The 19,463-nt window shown below is 50.4% G+C and overlaps 1 protein-coding gene across 1 annotated transcript in view; it reads right to left on the bottom strand.

The window, feature by feature from the left end:
* Window positions 1–17,568, bottom strand: part of Dync1h1 (dynein cytoplasmic 1 heavy chain 1) — a 68,305-nt gene extending 50,737 nt beyond the window's left edge. Inside the window, exons 1-7 of the mRNA XM_048362399.1 lie at window positions 17,098–17,568; window positions 6,677–6,764; window positions 4,533–4,706; window positions 4,126–4,381; window positions 3,666–3,852; window positions 522–793; window positions 206–433 (exon numbers count right to left, since the gene is read on the bottom strand). Coding sequence (XP_048218356.1) covers window positions 206–433; window positions 522–793; window positions 3,666–3,852; window positions 4,126–4,381; window positions 4,533–4,706; window positions 6,677–6,764; window positions 17,098–17,356 — 1,464 coding nt within the window. The 5' untranslated portion in view covers window positions 17,357–17,568. The remainder of the gene's footprint in view (window positions 1–205; window positions 434–521; window positions 794–3,665; window positions 3,853–4,125; window positions 4,382–4,532; window positions 4,707–6,676; window positions 6,765–17,097) is intronic.
* Between the last annotated feature and the right edge of the window lie 1,895 nt (window positions 17,569–19,463).

The following is a 19,463-nucleotide window of genomic DNA, read 5'->3' as shown; positions in this document are numbered from 1 at the left end:
GAGCCACGATCCTCAGATCTCCGCCTCCTCAGGAGCGAGGATTAGCCACCAGTGTCTGGGTAGAAACAGTTCTTAAAGCAATAAAGTGTTCATTCTCTCCTTATGAAACCGCAACCCCTCTGTGCATCCCAGCTATAAAAACAATGCTCGAAGGCAATGCATGTGAGGACTGTCAGCGTGCACCAGGCTCTAGACGCAGCCGTACCTGTGGCCTCAGGACCCTGACAATGACGGCTCTCAGCTGTTCGTGCTGGCGTCTGAACTTTCTCATCTGGTCCAGGCGAGCCTGGAGCTTCCTGTGAGCAGGATTGATGCGCCACACCATCTTCAGATTCTCCTCCCTCTTTCTCTTGACAATGTCTCTGAGCAACACCTGCAGTTTCTCATACTCGTCATCCCAAGTCTGGAAAACCTCGAAGCAAGCTACCATCACCTAGGATGCAATTGAGGAGAGGAAGCTTAGCACCGGAGCACATTTCTTCTCATGGCCCGGAAGTGGGTTATCTGAGGTTAAAACTTACCTTTTCAAATTCCTCATAAGCAACGTGCATTAATTTCCTTGTCCCCAATACTTTGAGTAACTGGGAACTCAAGTCTCTTGAAATTGCCTCCACCAAACGCAGGGCCCTCTGAATGGGATATTTGGTGTTTCGGATTTTCCTCAAATGGGTGAAAATTGCAACAAGTGCCTGCCTTATCTTGTCCAGCTCAGTGGCAGAGAGTAAGTCATTCAGGGGGAAGTCTTTCATCAGCGGGTTGTAGTCATTCACTGTCTCCAGTGCCTGCTTTAGACCTAGATCAACAAGGAAACAGCTATGGGCTTCAGATAAGATAATAAAACTCACCGAAGATACATCCTAACAGGGAAACATCTTGATCCTATGATGCTACAAAGCTTTAGTGACTGTTCACGGTAACCGAAAAGGAAGCATGACTAAGAGGATGGTCCTTCTGTAAGAGCAGGAACAACACAGGGGCATTCTAAATACTGCAGGCAGAGCCTCGTCAGTGCACGCGCACACACGCGCACACGCACACACACACATACACACACACAAAAGCTCACGTGCTTTTATATCATTTACACATAAGTTTTGAGACATTAAAATGTTGTCATCCTTGAGAACACTAAAATGTAATTTCGGCCAGGCTTATGCCTGTAATACTAGATACTCAAGAGGCTGAGATCTGAGGATTGAGGTTCAAAGTCAGCCCTGGTAGAAAAGTCCATGACATTCCTTTTTTTTTTTTGCCAGCCCTGGGGCTTGAACTCAGGGTCGGAGCACTGATCCTGGCTTCTTCTATATATGTGGTGCTGAGGAATCGAACCCAGGGCTTCATGTATACAAGGTGAGCATTTTACCACTAGGCTATATTCCCAGCCTCTCCATGAGATTCTTATCTACAATTAGCTACTAAACAAAACAAAACAAACAAACAACAAAAACAACTGGAGCTGTGGCTCAAGTGGTAGAGCACTCAGTAGCTTTGAGCAAAAAAGCTCAGGGACAGAGCCTAGACCCTGAGTTCAAATTCCAGGACTGACATAATTATTAAATAATGTAATTTTATAACCATGGCTCAAGTTCTATGAGTGTGTTATTGTGAACATGGAATCATAGAAACAACTGCTTCTTCGACAATATTTTTTTAGTATCTTTTGAAATAAGATTAAAAAATTATTAAGAAAAGACTCTCAGGGGCTGGGAATATGGCCTAGTGGTAAAGTGCTCACTTCTTATACATGAAGCCCTGGGTTTGATTCCTCAGCACCACATATATAGAAAAACGGCCAGTAGTGACGCTGTGGCTCGAGTGGTAGAGTGCTAGCCTTGAGCAGAAAGAAGCCAGGGACAGTGCTCAGGCCCTGAGTTCAAGGCCCAGGACTGGCCAAATAAAAAGACTCTCAGTGGGAATGCCCAGACAATCTGGTTCAACATGATCAGAAAGTCACCCTAGGGTCTACTCAGAATCCCCGCTACCATTCGAAGCACAGCACCGCACTTCTCTGAGGGGAGGCAGGGAGGGCATGATGAACATGACAAGCAGCATGCTTTTGTGGGTGTCCCAGTACTGGACCTTGAATTCAGGGCCGGCTGCCATCGCTGAGCTTTTCCCCTCAAGTGGATGCTCTACCACGTCCACTTCTGGCTTTTTGCTGTTTAACTGAACATAAGAGTCTCATAGATTTTTCCGCCCAGTGTTGGCTTTGAACTTGCGATCCTCAGATGTCAGCTTTCTAAGCTGCCAGGATTATGGGTGTGAGCCACTGGCACCCGGCAGACCAATAGCATCCTTTTAGTTACTTGACTGAACATGTCTCTGAGTAGTAGGACAGTAGAGAAATGCCTCTCCATGCTGGGTGAAGACATTTGTTTGGCTGGGTTAGCCTCCAATTAATCAGCCAAAAGCCGGAAGTACAGAGGTGTAGCTTATGTAATAGAGCACCAGTCTTAAGTAAGACAGAGCTGCAGTTCAAGCTCCAGTACTGGGACACACACACACACACACACACACACACACACACACACGTCCAACCTCACTTCCACTCGAGACTTACTTTGACCACTTAGACTAGGGAGAAAGGCAGGGAAAGGACAGGACAAGAAGGCAGCATTGTGCAGCTCTCTTGCCACAGCTGCCCACGAAAGGACTTCTGCACAGCTCAGAACACCTTGCTGCCTGGACCAGCAAAAGCACACCTAAGTCCATACAGGACCCAAGTAGTTAAGAGACAGAAGGAAAATTCCCAGGGCTCATCTCATTATCTTCATGTCTACAAATTGCCTTTGGTTCTCAAGAGCCCTGAAGGGCAAGGAGGTATGTGGAAAAAAAACCATTTTAGTTCTCTAGAACTAAAGGAAAGATGAGGCATGGTACAAGAAAGAAAAAAAACTGCTGGAAACGAGGGAAGAAGGGACATTACCTGATTTATGTAAGCTCCTCTGTATATTACCCTAACAATAAACAACAACTACAACAGCAAACAGCTGGTATGAGCTCAAGGCATGGCTCAAGTGGTAGAGGGCCAGCCAGGCAAGTAAGCCGAATGAAGATAAGGCCATCACTTCAAGCTCTAGTACCAGCAAAACAAAAACAAAACAGTTGGCAGGGTGGCTCAACTAATGGCTGGGTGTGGTGGCAAACACTTGTACTCTCAGGCTGGCCTTGCACAAACCGACCGAGAAGGAGCTAGAGACAGCATCTGATCAGGCAGCTGGATGCCCCAAGGCAATCTCCAGCACTGCCAAAACTAAAACACCAACAAATGCCAGGTGCTGGTGGCTCACACCTCTAATCCTAGTGATTCGGGAGGCTGAGATCATGGTTCAAAGCCAGCCCAGGCAGGAAAGTCCATGAGACTCTTATCTCCAAGTAACCATTAGAAAACTGGAGGTGGAGCTGTGGCTCAAAGTGGTAGAGTGCTAGCTTTGAGCACAGAAGCTCAGGGACAGCGCCCAGGCCCTGAGTTGAAGCCTCACAATCAACAAAAAGCAAAGCAGCAACAATAGCACGGGGTTAAGGCTGCGGCTCTGCGGAGAGCATGCCTGGCCTGCACACGGCCTGGTCTGATCCCACAGTACATCTACTCAATTTCATCGACATGAAAAAGACCCCGTTCCACCCCCTCAGCAGCTATGGGTCACGTTCGCTCGGGTTCTCACCTGTGTCGGTGTCGAAGCTGACAGTGGCGTGGAAACGCTTGCCGTGCTTCAGGATGTCCAGGGTCAGGAGGACCTCTGGGCTCTCCCGTTTCTCTTGGATGCGGTATAACGCACGCTCCAAGTTTAGCCAAAAGCTGATTTCCTGTAAGGCAGTTCCTGATGCGGGGTCTCGGTCCAGTTTGGTCACCTATGAAGATAAAGTAACATTCAAGGATATTTGCCACTTACACAGAGAAGAGACAAGTATAACTGAAACGTGCCACATCACGTGGATGGCTTCCCTGGAAAGCAGAAGGGTTGGAGACTGCTGGGGCGGGTGCTCAGGGCTAGTGTTGACCCTGCACCTGACCATCCCACGCAGACCCACGAGGGACCGCCCTGGCAAAGCCCAGACCTGCTTCCTAGAGACATTAAGAGTCACAAAGTGTTGACACAGTAACTTTCAATATTGTGCTCTTACTTTTTGAATTTCTCGGATCCAGCGGTTAACTCCAGATTGCAGTTGGTTGAGAAATGTTGGATCTTCAACTTTATCTCCAAAGTCTGTAACTTTTGGCTTTTCTCCACGTTCATAACACTGTTTCGCCACATTTGTGATGATGGGATGGATTGGAAGGCTGATCTCTGGAATCTCAATGTTCTGTTGCAAGTGAAGGAGTCCCATTTCAAGTTCCGCGATCTTCTTCTCGACCGAAGGAGCCATCTTATCACCGTCCCTGCAAGGACAAAACGTCTCAAAATGAGGGGGCTAGGGTCTCCACAGAGACTTTTCTCATGGGTTCACATTTTATATCATCCTCCGCACTGCCTGTGAACAAATTATGTGAGATTATATTCAAACTACACAAAGAAAAAAAATGCTTTTACCTGTCTGCCTTGCCCGACTCTCTGATGTAGGACTTGAAAAATGGAGCCACTGCATTGCTAATGAAAGAATGCAGTGTTTCGTAGGGCGAGTCTTCGCTGAGCGTGAGCACGCGAAGCTGGGAAGACACTGGCTTATCTGCGTCAATCACAGGGGTGCGCTTAATGAATGCCAAGCTGCCAAGAAAGCAAACGGGAAATTAGACAGGACAAAGAATAGCATTCCTAACCATTTTTACAATCACAGCCTTTGTATTACACTCAAATCCACTCACTTGAGAGTTTAACTTAAAAAAAAACAAACAAAAAACAAGTTACGAACTGTTATTTTTCTAACTGTAAAATTTACTGCTTGTCTTTCTGCACCCAGTACATGAGAATGAATAAACCAAGGTTGCAGTTATGGCATTCGCCCAGAAACCATAAAGCCAACAGTCTTGAATTCAAAGTTTTGGCATAATACCTGCCCTTGGGGCTGGCTGGGAATGTGGCCTGTTGGTAGAGTGCTTGCCTAGTACACATGAAGTCCTGGGTTCCATTCCTCAGCACCACATATACAGAAAAAGCCAGAAGTGGCGCTGTGGCTCAAGAGGAAGAGTGCTCGCCTTGAGCAAAAAGAAGCCAAGGACAGTGCCAAGGCCCTGAGTCCAAGCCCCAAGACAGGCCAAACACACATACACGCACATGAAGGAACAAACAACAACAAAAACCCTGCCCTCGCTGGGTACCAGTGGCTCATGTCTGTAGTCCTAGCTTCCTGGGAATCTGAAATGTGAGGATCCTGGTTTGAAGTTAGCTTGGGCATACAATCAGAGACTCTTACCTCCAATTAACCAACAAAAAGCTGGAAGTGGATGTTTGGCTTAAATGGTAGTACATTAATACTGAACAAAAAAGCCATGTAAGAGGGTAAGGCCCTGAGTGGAAGCCCTAGTATCAGCACAAGTGCATGCACGCACACACACTGGGGACCTGAGCACTGTCCCTGGCTTCTTTTGCTCAAGCCACAGCGCCACTTCTGGCCTCTTCTGCTTATGTGGTACTGAGGAATGGAATCCAGGGCTTGATGCACGCTAGGCAAGCACTCTACCACTAAGCCACTTTCCCAGCTCTTAGCAACTCTTGCAACTCCTTTTATTTTATTTTTTTTTTGCCAGTCCTGGGCCTTGGACTCAGGGCCTGAGCACTGCCCCTGGCTTCTTTTTGCTCAAGGCTAGCACTCTGCCACTTGAGCCACAGCGCCACCTCTGGTCATTTTCTATATATGTGGTGCTGAGGAATCGACCCAGGGCTTCATATATACAAGGCAAATACTCTTGCCACTAGGCCATATTCCCAGCCCCTCTTGCAACTCTTTTTTTTTTTTTTTTTTTTTGGCCAGTCCTGGGCCTTGGACTCAGGGCCTGAGCACTGTCCCTGGCTTCTTCCCGCTCAAGGCTAGCACTCTGCCACTTGAGCCACAGCGCCGCTTCTGGCCGTTTTCTGTATATGTGGTGCTGGGGAATCGAACCTAGGGCCTCGTGTATCCAAGGCAGGCACTCTTGCCACTAGGCTATATCCCCAGCCCCAGCCTCTTGCAACTCTTACATAATGACTCTGAAGTGCCAGAATCCCAGACCTATCCTCCCATCCTTTGCAACTCTCCTGCAACCTTGAAATTACTCAAAAACTCAACAACAAAAACAGAATGATTACAGTACTTAAACAAAATACAACAACAAAAAAAGCAGAGTTAGGCGCCAGAGGACCACATCTATTGTCCTAGCTACTCAGGAGGTTGAGATCTGAGGATTGTGGTTCAAAGCCAGCCTGGGCCAGAAAGTTCATAAGACTCTTGTCCCCAGTTAATCATAGGAAAAGTTGGAAGTGGATTTGTAGCTCAAGTGGTAGAGTGCTAGCCTGGAGCAAAAAGGCTCTGGGGCAGTGCCCACGCTCAAGAGTTCAAAGCCTAGGACTGGGAAAAGGAGACTACAATAGTAGTACACTATAGTGCAAACATCCTAAGAGGAATGCCATCATATGACAATTAAATTATTTTAGAATTTGTGCCAAATTGACAATCTTCTGAATTCAAAGACACACACACAGTCTGTTGAGAGCTCAGTCAATGAAGATTCAAGTGTGTAATGCACACCCACAGTGCTCACCTGTTGGACTTCACCCCATAATGGATGTCTATGTTGATGTTGTAGGAAATGAATTCTTTTTCTTCTTCTCCTTCATCACCAACATCCTCTACAATTATAATAAAGATTTTATCAAATCCACGTCAACATTTCCAAGGTCTTGTCAACGGCTTGGAGAATGGTTCCCCCCTCCCACCCTGGCACTAAGGTCCCTATCTTCCCAACTCAAACCCAGTGATGCCCCTGCTGGGCTTGCGGTGGCCCGGGAGGTGCTGGGTATCTTAGGTGCTGGAGGGAGGAATGAGCGGGCAAGGGTGAAGCACTTGAGCAGGGCTGGTCTGCACACAGAGGCTGATGGCGTGGCCAGCTTCCCACTACCACAACCCAGTGGATTCCTCCCCAGTGATCCCCACCCTACCAAGGACTCAATGCCATCACACCTAACCCTAGGGTGGCCCTGCCCTTCTTATTCTTGCTATTCCCACCTTCCAGGCTCACAATGTAAGTAAACCACCACAGACACTCAGCACACAGGAGCCTGGGCCTCCAGAGCCGGCTCCACACAAGCCCAGAGCCAGGCAGGCCCAGCGCAAAGCTCAGCTGAGCCCACTGCCATCAGGACGCACCCCAGGGCCGGTGCAACGGCTCACACCTATAATCCTGGTACTCGGGAGGCTGAGATCTAAAGATGATGGCTTGAAGCTGGCATGGATAGGAAAGTCTGAGACTCTTACCTTCCATTAACTATGAAAACCCCAAAAGCAGAGCTGTGGCTCCAGTGGTAGAGCACTAGTCTTGAGCAAAAAAGCCCAGGCCCTGAGTTTGAACCCTAGGACTGGCACACACATGAAAAAATAATAAGTAGAAAGTGTAAAAGAAATTTGTAAGAATGGGAGACAAGTCATATTTTTCCAGCAAGTACTAATCTACAAGTGGCCTAAATAATCTAGCTCAATCATCTTTGCAACAATACATTATAGGGGCTGGGGATATGGCCTAGTGGCAAGAGAGCTTGCCTTGTATACACGAGGCCCTGGGTTCGATTCCCCAGCACCACATATACAGAAAATGGCCAGAAGTGGCGCTGTGGCTCAAGTGGCAGAGTGCTAGCCTTGAGCAAAAAGAAGCCTGGGACGGTGCTCAGGCCCTGAGTCCAAGGACCAGGACTGGCAAAAAAAAAACAAAACAAAAAACAATACATTATATAAAATTTGCTTAGTAAAAATTATGATCTAGGGATTAATGATGTATGATTTACCTTTATTTTTAAGCCAGATGTAAAAGAAAAGGCCATACATTCAACAGATACAGAGTCAGGTCCTATTGCTTAGAAGCTGTGACGTTGGGAAAGTCATTTTTCTTACCCTGGGCTTCAGATTCAGTTAACCACACAATAGCTGAAAGAAGAGCTATGGCTCCAGTGGTAGAGCACTAGTGTTGAGCACAAAAGCTCAGGGACGATGACCAGGCCCTGAGTTTAAGCCCCAGGATAAGCACACACACACAGACACACAGAAGAGACAAAAAATTCCCTCCTGGATGCTGGCGGCTCATGCCCGCAATCTCCCCCAGGAGGCTGGGATTGTGGCTTGAGGCCAGCCCCAACGGAAGCCAGTGAGACTCCATCTCCAGAATGACCAGTAGAAGGGCTGGAGGCATGGCTCAGGTGACAGAGCACCAGCCAAGCAAGCAAGCACACTGAGTGCCAGGTGCTGCGTTCAAACCCCAGCACTGACAAAGACAAACAAGCCACAGTAAACAGACAACATGTGGGACATGGATCAAGAAGCCAATTTTTCCAAATTATTGTTTTGGGTATAGTTTTAAGAAGGGGAGGAGCGGGTAGTAGAACATTCTAGTATGCCAAGTACTACCCAGTGTTTTTGTGGGTGTTGGCAAGACAGACGAAGCCCCACAAATGGCTTGAGGACTCAGTCAGTGCAGAGTGGTGGAGGCCAAGGCCCCGCCCGATGATGCCCCATGGCCTCTCTGCGCGAGTCTCTGCGCCCCATCACGCCGCTGCCATGGCTCACGCGCCCTGGCAGGTACTGGGAATATTAGCACCTCACCACCACCACGGGGGCGGTCAGCCAGAGCTATGGAGGCAGGGTTCCCAGCACCGTGCCCAGTCCCCCACCCAGATCAGGAAGCCATGATTACCACCGAGAGGTCCAACGTGTTCTGGGTGCAGGGGCCTCCTCCCGTATGCCAAACCTCTCGGCCATGTCCCCAAAAGGTTATAATTTAACATTTATTTTTTTAATGGCTTCAAAATGACGAGACAAAGCAATCACTTCTGCGACCACTTATGTGTGACAGCATTGTAAGGGAGCTCACGCTGCTGTACCTTAAGGCTACCACCTGTGAAGACTGTCCCCAAATCACAACAGGTGGATTATGAAATATTTCTCTATCACTTTCCTAAACTTTCCATAATACTAGAGATGTTACTTGAACAACACTCACGCGACATACAGAAAATGAAAGTGTTCGAGTCGGGTGTACACCGTGTAGTCCCAGCACTTGGGAGGCAGAGGCAGGGGGCCGGGGGCCAGCCTGGGTTCCCGGATGAAACCAGGTCCCAGGAAAACAAAGAAGCCGGGCGCAGGCGGCTCACGCCTGTCACCCTAGCTACTCAGGAGGCTGAGATCTGAAGATCTCTGCTCAAAGCCAGCTGGTATAGCAAAGTCAATGAGACTCTCATCTCCAACTAGCCAGGATAAAGCTCAAAGTGGAACTGTGGCTGAGGTCAGCCTTTACCTAAAACACTAAGGGAGGGTGCCCAGGCCCCGAGTTCACACTCTGGCACTGACACATATACACAAAAATTAAACCAAGCTAAACAAAACAACAACAAAGCTGGATGCTTGTGGCTCCTATCTGTAATCTCAGCTACCTAGGAGCCTGGCATCAGAGGAATGCAGGTCAAGGCCAGCTTGGACAGAAAAGTATGCAAGATCCCATCTGCAAAATGACTAGAGAAAGCTGAGAGATCTGGTGTGGTTCAAGGGGTAGAGTGCCAGCCCACGTGACCTGGAATACAGACTGGGAATGACAAAAAGAGAGCCGCAGTGACTAAGGGGAAACCACTGGCATGTCTCCAGCAGCTCCTGGTGCAGTTCTGGAAGGAAGCTCCACTCCAGGAGATGACTCATGCGGTGTGGGGAGCACTCGGTTCTGCACTGGGGATACTGCAATGCAGCCGGGCGCTGCTCCAGCTTGGGAAGCCACACCCAATGACATAATCCTAGCACAATGATAATGCAGACAGACATCCCCTACTGCCTCACTGAAGTCTGAATGCCAAGAGAATAAGGTACGGAAGTCATTACCAATCACTCACAGAATACATCCTGGGTTAAGCCTTTTTATGCACATTCTAGAATCAAATGAAGATCCAATGAAGAAATCAAATGAATCCCACTTATAGTTACGGAACTTATGGCATTATTTGATTAAATGCCAATTAAAGTCTCTGCTTCTCTGTATATCACTGCATCTTCTTTCCAAAGAAAAACATGAAATTCTTCTACAGAAACATTTTCAAAAAGTTGTTCAAAGGAAAATAAGTGCTTGCTATTTTATAATAACAAAAAAGCTGGTTTTGCTGATTATATTTAGAAGCTTACATACCCCCGCCCCATAATCTGTCTATCTTATCTGACAAGAATAGTTCCAGTAATGCCTGGGTCAGTTTCCTGATGCCCATAAGGGACCAATGCTGCCTGTGAACAGAGTTCAAGACTCACACGTGGGTTGGGAAGCAGTGGTCTGCTTCCTGCGGGCTGCAGACTATAGTGATATCACTAGAGTCTTGGGGACACACTGGCCCTTCTGGATCCACTGACTTTCTAGAGCTGTTCATTGTGGCATGAATCGAATCACCTGTGAATGCCTTTATTGGGAGACTAGATTAATTATTCCAAGTTCCTAGTGATTTGTGCTATGACACTGCGAATTAGGTAACCGCCTCCCCTCCCACTGGTGATGGGACTTGAACTCTTTCTGTGCCTGAGCACTGTCCCTGAGCTCTTCATATCTAGGTTAGTGCTCTACTACTTGAGCCACAGTGTCACTTCTGGTTTTCTGGTGGTTCATTGGAGGTAAGGGTCTCACGGACTTTCCTGCCCGGGCTGGTTTTGAACCGTGATCCTCAGATCTCAGCATCCTGAGTAACAAGGACGACAGGTGTGAGCCACCAGCATCTGGCACCGCTGTCTCTTGATTCATGAAATATATATAGGATGCCAGCTCAGTTACCAAGAATTACACTACCCTCCTGAATAGAGGGGCCACGAGTCCACAAAGGATGGTACAAATGGGCAGCCAGAAAAGGGATAAAGTACGCCAAGACCCGGGACGAGCAGCGGCACTGCGGGTCCTTCTCTCTCCTTGGCTCTGCCCTGCCAGCTTCCTGCTTCTTAGCTCTGGCTAAGACCTAGTCGTTCCTTTCCTCTGCCCTTCCTATTTGTTCCAGATTCCTTTTCCCTTAAAAAACGTGACACATTCTAGTTCCACATTACTTTGGTCAGTCACCAGCCTCCACATCCTCTTTTGGTGCGGGCTCCTCACCTCTCCTCCTGAGGAAGCCGGGCCTCCTTGCCCCGCCCCGCTCAGGTTCAGAGCTAATGACTGAGATTACATTCCTCACGGTGAGGTCCCTAGTGGGCTGGGAAAGGGACACTAGGCCCCAGTTAATACTCCCAAGATACAAAAGTGGAGTTCATTTAGTATTCCTAGGGAAAAAAAGCCAAGAAATTTAAACACTGAATTATTAGTGCCCCAACATCTTGAGACTTAGTGCTTATTAATACTAATTCAAAAACAGTAATTGCTAAGACAGATTAAAACAAACATTCCCATTTTATTAGGTATAAGTAATTGCAGAAAGCTTTGTTTTCAGGTTTCAGAATCCTTAAAATGTCCTTTGCGTGGTTTGTTAGTTGAAATAGGGTCTCCCAGCCAGGCTCTAGGGCTGGGGCTCACGCCTGTAATCCTAGCTACTCAGGATGCTGAGATCTGAGGATCTTGGTTCAAAACCAGCCCAGGCTTTTCTGCCCTGAGTTCAAGCCCCAGAACTGGCACAAAAACAAAACGATAGTCGTTCTTCCAACTGGGCCTTAAAGTTCTAGGTCTTCAATCCCCTCCTCTTGAAAGAGGAGGAAACCCTTGCTCTCCTGTGGCTCCAGGCTGGCACTTGCAAGGCGGACGGTCTGTTCCCATCTACCTTCATGGTTATTGTTTTCCTTCATCTTTAAAAAGACTGTTTTCTCTTTGCTGCCCATAAATTTCATTTACTAAGCTACACTGCCGTGTAGGTTTATCTTGCTGTGGTTTTGTCCTACAAGGGTGAAGGTTCTACCTGCAGCCAAGTACAGCAGGAACTCAAGCAGATGTGAAACGCCTGCACCCCGGCTACTCAAGAGGCAGAGATCCGAAGATCATGATTTAAAGCCAGTTGGAGCAGACAGTCCTTGAGACTCTACCTCCAATTAACCAGCAAAATGACAGACTGGAGGTGTGGTTCAGGTGGTACTGAGTCAGCTGTGAGGGGAAACTGCCAAGCCAGGAAGTGAAGCTTCCAATTCAAGTCACAGTGCTGGCACACACACAAAACCAAAAACCCGAGTGGATGAACTCCCACTAGAGACACTATAGGGTTATAGAATGCTCTTCCTATTTTAATCATCTCATTAACCACTGAAGGACCAATGAGATCACAATCTGAAACTTTCTGAGCACCCGCAGAGAGTTCAAAAAATAATTCAGATTTCAAAGTAGAGATGCTCAAACAATAAAAGTCTATACAAAATGACCAAGTCGGATACTGACGGTCCCAAATATTTTGGATCAGAGAAACCCAGTTTGTACTATGTCTTTTGATCATCAATTTACTGAATTTCTTCCTTCTTTATGAAAAAAATTAAGGGCATTAAAATACTTCTTCTAAGGCTTTCCATTGCTCTTCTCCATTATCTCGGTGACAAGGAGTCCTTTAAACAGCTCTGCTTTCTTTCCCATCCCACATCAAGGAGGAGGAGGCAAAGCCCCGCATTACCTCCCTCAGGACAAACTCTAATTACAGGCTTCCGATAAGCACACACTAAGGGCAGCCGCTGTTCTCAGCCCTAAACATCAGACACTGGAGTGAACTACGGACGCGCGCGCACACACAGCGCCTGACCCTGCCTGCCTGGCCACTCTCAGGCTGCGGAGCACACACAGGCAGCAGAACCGTGGGTTCAAAGCCGCACAGGGAGGCCCGCTTGCCACAATCTTGCTTTCAGCACAGACAAAACACAAGAGCCACAATTCAAGCACAAACTGCTTCAATAACATCAGCAACATTGTAGAATGCCTCGCTCAATAATGGGCACCTATCTGGCCAGGAGTTTATAAGTATAGTATGAAGATTGTTTCCTGCAAACCAGAAATTAAGGAGAGATTATCTTAAAGTGAAAGCTGCAACTTTTCATTCTCAACTCTTAACTCAATTTTTCACTATCCAAATAAGCTCCTAAGCCAGGCACCAGAGGCTCACACCTGCAGTCCTAGGTGCTCAGGAGGCTGAGATCTAAGGACTGTAGTTCAAAGACAGCTCGAGCAGGAAAGTCTGTGAGACTCTCATTTCTAATAGACCACTCAGAAAAGGCTGGAAGTGGTGCTGTGGCTCAAGCGATAGAGCGCTAGTCTTAAGCAAAAAGCAGCTCAGGGACAGCACCCAGGCCCTGAGTTCAAGCCCCAGGACCAGCACAAAACCAAACAACAACAACAACAAAAGCCCTGCCAAGCTAGGCATTGGTGGCTCATGCCTGTAATCCTAGCTACACAGGAGGCTGAGATCTGAGGACCAGGGTTCAAAGCCAGTGCAGGCAGCCCATAAGACTCTTATCTCCAATTAACCACTAGAAAACTTGAAATGGTGCTGTGGCTCAAAGTGGTAGTGCTAACCTTGGGCAAAAAAGCTCAGGGAAAGTGCCCAGGCCCTGAGTTTAAGCCCCACAACCAACAAAAATAAATAACGAAATAAACAGACAAGTAATAAGCTAAAGCTGGTGGCTCATGCCTGTAATCCTAGCTACTCAGGAAGGTGAGATCTGAGGATCTGTTTGAAGTCAGCTTAGGCAGGAAAGTCCATGAGACTCTTATCTCCACTAAATTGCCAAAAAAGCTGAAAGTGGTAGAGCGCTAACCTTGCGCAAAAAGCAGCTCAAGGACAGCACCCAAGACTGACACCAAAAAAAAAAGAAAGAAAGAAAGAGAAGGGGCTGGGAGTATGGCCTAGTGGCAAGAGTGCTTGCCTCGTATACATGAAGCCCTAGGTTCGATTCCTCAACACCACATGGCCAGAAAATGGCCAGAAGTGGCGCTATGGCTCAAGTGGCAGAGTGCTAGCCTTGAGCAAAAAGAAGCCAGGGACAGTGCTGACTCAGGCCCTGAGTCCAAGGCCTAGGACTGGCAAAAAAAAACAAAAAAGCAAGAGAAGATGCGCATGGGTGTGGCTCAGGTAGTAGGTAGAATGCTTGTCCACTAAGCACAAGGCCCCAGCTCAAAATCCATACCACCTACACAAAAACCAAAACTGCCAAAAGAACTCACAACCTTTATTCTCTACTATGAGGAATGCTATACTCTTAACAAAAAGTTTACTGCTGGCTGGGCTAGCTAAAGAAGAAACATGGTTTCACATATACATGCTTTTGTATTTAATACAGGTGTTTGGAGACTTCCTTCTATTAAAAAAAAAAAAGAGAGAGAGAGAAGGCAAACTGGCACTGATGGCTCACGCCTGTAATCTTAGCTACTCAGGAGGCTGAGGTCTGAGGATCGAGGTTTAAAGGAAGTCCGTGGCAGGAAAGCCCATGAGATTCTTACCTCCAATTAACCACCAGAAAACCGGAAGTGAAGCTGTGTCAAAGTGGTAGAGCCTTGAGCAAGAGAGCTCAGTAACTGGGAGAAAATGAGGGAGAGGGTGACACTGTTCAAAAAGAAATGTACGCATTACCTAACTTATGTAACTGTGACCTCTCTGTACATCACCTTTACAGTAAAATTCCAGAGGAGGGGGACAGAGGGACAGAGAGAGACAGAGAGAAACCTCCTGGCTCAGGGTCAGGCTCCAGGCACCGAATTTAAGCCCCATGACGGGGGGGGGGGGGGGGGGGAAGCCAATGGTAACTCATTAAAATTACCTCCCCCACACCCCCAGGTCCCAGGTCTAAACTCATGTCTAAATTGTCCTTGTGCAGCCAGGTTGCTAGTAAAACCAATGAGCTCACATGGCATAAACCTGGATTAATTTTTAAGTCTTTCCTCAGCTTTCCACAAAGTGAAAAAAAAACTTAAACAGGCTGAATCACTAGGAATATCAAGGATTTTGTACACAGAAATGAGGGAATTTTTCAATTTTAGACATTCTTTCTCAATAGTCAACTCTCAAAAGTGCAAGTCATTATTATGGAGCTATGACATGGGCGCTGGGTATCCATTTGCTGAAGAAAAGTCCGCGGCTTAAATATGCTCAGCGGTCACCAACAATAATTCTAGCAGTCCAATTCTAAAATGTGTGAGAAAAGTGAATTAGTGACCACCACTGGAGAAGTCATGAGGCAGCAGCGGTACTCACTATGTTGAAAATGAACTATACAGCTTGTGAGTGGGAACAGGAGAGAAAAACCATGAGAAAGGGAAGGGGTGACATTGTCCCAAAAGAAATGTAATCATTACTTGACTTACGTAACTGTAACCCTGCTGCACATCACCTTCCTAACAATTTTAAAAATTAAGAGAAAATTATCCAAGGTAAAAAAAAATCACTAATTTAAATTCATAAATTGCACAATGAACTATGACAAATGGGCCTAGGGCCCATTACAGGCTTATGTCTGTAATCCTAGCCATTCAGGAGGCTGAGATCTGAGGACTGAGGTTCAAAGCCAGCAAGAGCAGAAAGATCCATGAGACTCTTATTATCAAAGTACTAAAAAGCTGCCAGTGGAGCCGTGGCTCAAGTGGTAGAGCACAAGCCTCAAAGAATTAGCTATGAATAAACTACTCAAACTATAACCTTACAAACGCAGGTTAAAGTTTATTTTAATAAAATACTGTACATGCATTTTTTTTAAATGCCCCCAAAGCTATGAGCCAAAATGCTGACAATGGCTTTATCTGGACGGAAAAATTGTAGGTCATTTTATCGCATGTGCATACTTCAAATTTTCTACAACGAAAGGAATGTTTGCCAAACGTAGATGAGTTATTACTTTCTAACCACTGCAGGTGTCCATGTATATAGAACAAGAAAAGAACCCTAAACCACGTTAGTACCCTAACATGGGTGCTCCTGAGTGGGTATTTGATGTGAGCATTTCAGGTGGATCACAGAAAGACAACTCTTTCACACTCTTGTCAACCTCTGGCCCAAACCAGGGCCACAGTGAAACAACTCACTAGCAGCCTTGGAAGAAACAAACTATCACAAAGAAGCACCAGGGGAGGGGAGGGGAGGGGAGGAAAGGGGAAGGGAAGCGAGGGGAGGGGAGGGGAGCGGAGCTGACAGGAGGCGTTCTCTTAGGGGCAGGCTGACTGCACAGACTTGAAGGTGTAAGAAGCTCGTTCCGACACACTTTCAGACGTCTCCAGTCCCTAGATGCTAACCCTACGCTATAGACACCATCCGGGTTCCCAGCAGCGCCTGCCTGCCACACCCATCCCCAGGATCGTCCCGGGGGCTTCCAGGCCGCCGGCCCCCGGGTGAAATCCGGGCGCGCCCCGGGGGTCTCTCCCTGAGACCACCGGAGCGAGCAAGCGCCCGCTGGCCTCCTCCCCCGCGAGGTCACCCGCGCACGCAGTCAGACTCAACCATCCTGGGGTGGCCGTTCGGATCCCGTGCGCCTCACACTGGAGGCTCCGCCACGGGAAGCAGGCCGTGGGCCGGGCGGGCCGGTCGGGGCCGGGGGACTCGGTTTCCCGGGGTGGAGCGAGCAGCCCCGACGCTGCGAGGCCGGGGGGTGGGGGGGGGTGGGAGACCTCCGCGCGGGCCCTCGCGGGCGGGCGGGCGGGCGGGCGGGCGGGCGGCCGGTCCCCGCCGCAGCGCTCCCGAGGCCCGGCCGCGAAACGAAAGCCGCGGGCTCATGTGACACCGCGGGCCGCGAGGCGGCCTCCGCCCGCCCGCCCGCCGGCCCGGGGACGCGGCCTCCGCCCAGCTCGGCCATCTTGCGGCGCCCGAGCAGACAAAGCGACCCCATTGTGTGGGGGTGACGGCCAGGCGGGGGGCCCCCCCCTCCTCGCTTCCCGTGAGCGGGACGGGGGTGGCCCCGCGGGGACCCGGCCCGGGCCCGGGGTGTGGCGAGAGCCCGAGGCGGGCGCGACGCCGCGATCCCGGGGGGCGGGCGTCGGGGGGCCGGGGCCTCCCGGGAGCCCCCCCGCCCCGCGCCCCGCACCTTTCAGGGTGGAGCGCTCCACCAGCACCGTGTGGACCTGCGGGTCCGACAGGAACTTGCGCATCTGCTCGAGCGCGCTCTTCTCCTCCAGCGCCGCCTCCAGCGCCGCGGGCGCCTCGCCGCCGTCCTCCAGCAGCAGCGGCACCAGCTTGCGCAGGTGCTTCTGCAGCACCGCCACGTCGGCCACGTTCTGCACCGCCGACACCTCCAGGCCGGCCGAGCCGTCCTCGCCGCCGCCGCCGCCGCCGGGCTCCGACATGGCGCCGCGCTGGGGACCCGGGGGCCGCCGCGAGGGGGGGGGTGGCCGCGACCGCGCGCGCGAGAGAGAGCCGAGAGGCCGAGAGAAACGGGCGCCCGGAGCCGCCCCGTCCGCTAGCCCGCGGCCGACTGCGGCGAGCGGAGCCGGCTCCGCCCTAAAGCCAGCCGCCCGCCGCCGGCCCCGCCCCGGCCCGCCCGCCGGCCGCCGCCACCGGCGCCCGCTCGCGGCGGGCGTCACCGCGTCGCGCGTGCGCACCAGCCCGGGCCGCCGCGCGGCACCCTGGGACTTGTAGTCCCCGGGGCTGGGTGGGTCCCGCGTCTCCGCAGTCCCGGGGGAGGCAGAGGGGGTGGGAAAGTGGGGGCGCCGGCTTGGCACCCGGAGAGCAGGGTGGCCCGGCTGTGTCCGCGCGGGAACTCCGTGAGATAGCACAGAGCCCCGGAACCCCGGGAGAGCTGCGCGGTGGGAGGGTGGGAACCCATGGAGGGCGGGGGGGGGGGTGAGGAGTGTGCCCCCCGTCACCCCGAGGCCGGAGCACCGACTGCAGATCAGGGCTAGACCAGGCCCGGGAAGACCTCTCTCCCCGCCCCCCCACCCTCCCCCGGGCGGCAGGCCGCCCTCACCCAGCCACGGTGGGCCTGGGCTCCCGAAGAGGGGGGAGGATGCTGGCGCCCCCGGGGGCACCGAGCGGCGATGGCCCGCCTGCCGCGGTGACGCCCCGGACCGGCCCCGGGCGGGCCCTGCCGCTCTGGGTTTGAGCATCTGGGCTGGTGGAGGGGGGCTGGACTGGAATCCGGCCGCCCACGGCTCCCCCACCCTTGACCCACCATGACCTCCTCCCCTACACCAAGACTGTAACGGCCGCCATCCAGGCTTCCCACATCCATAGGCGTGGAATGCCGTTGCTGTGACTCCAGACTGCCCGCCGAGGGTGAAACCCTGGTTCAAACCTCCCGCGCTACCGCCATCAAGAAAGGTCATTTCCAAGGGCAGTAATTGATATCTGAAAGTTCTTGCTAATAACTTGTTCCTTCAGCTGGTTGGAAGGAAGCGTGTGTGTGTGTGTGTGTGTGTGTGTGTGTGTGTTAATATCGAAGAGCAGAGCCAGAGAGCTGAGTTCTGATTGGAGGGCTAATGATGGTATGATATGATTCTCTCAAATCATCTTTGGGAAACTGAAACCTACACTATGGTTGTTTCTTGCATAATTGCAATATGCTCAAGCAGTTTTAAATAATCTCCTAGAAAAAAAAACAAACCAAAGAGACTGCAATGGGTTTGTACTGTGATCATAATGGTTCTGAACAGCAGTAACACACCACCAATAGTTAACACACTTTGGGCCAGGCAGGCACTATGCTGCCCTTCAGGGGGAAGGAGTAAGGACAGTGAGGAAAATCTGTCTTCTTTGATCTGGTCCCACGGCATCTGCGACGAGACCCTTGCAGCGGCTGGGTGGCGAGAGGCCGCATGCCCGCTGCGTCGTGAGTCAGCAGGGCACCGGGAGCTGGGCCACTCGGGAGTCCACGGGACTCAGACCTCTGCAGCCTGGGTCCACGCCAAGACCAAGAGAACAGATACCAGGCTCCGGATTTGAAACCCTGCACGGCAGGCTTGAGACTAACCGTGTGCGCTATTTCTAAGAGGATGGAAGGCTGAGACCCTGAGTGGCCCCCCTACAAGGGTTCTCCTCATGCAAGGCATCTGAATTGCTGTATAGCATACGAAGAACGGTCGACCTTGGTGAATACCTGCTGCACACGGGGGCCTGGCTCTTGCCACGCACTATCCCAGCGGTTGGCTGGACTGTGCTGGGGCTGACGGGTGGAAGAACTTCTCTCAAGGTGCCCTTCCCCTCCCAGCATAGGGTTAAGCCTCAGCACACCCCTGGGTCGACTGGGGTGGGGGCCTGGCCCCTCTGCACGCTTGCTGGTTTGGCCTCTCTGCTTTCTCCAGGCCATGGCAGAATCTGCTTTCAGCTGGCACAAGGTGCTGGAGAAAGACCAATACGGTTGCTCCAACACTTATATTTGATCAGAAATTGCTGATGCATTGTCCGTGTGGCCATTCTGCACCCCCTCTTTGTGTCAGTCCCGGGGCTTGGACTCAG

The sequence above is a fragment of the Perognathus longimembris genome, chromosome 14 (assembly GCF_023159225.1).
Source record: "Perognathus longimembris pacificus isolate PPM17 chromosome 14, ASM2315922v1, whole genome shotgun sequence".
Taxonomy (NCBI): domain Eukaryota; kingdom Metazoa; phylum Chordata; class Mammalia; order Rodentia; family Heteromyidae; genus Perognathus; species Perognathus longimembris.
This window is presented reverse-complemented; position numbering and strand designations above follow the sequence as displayed.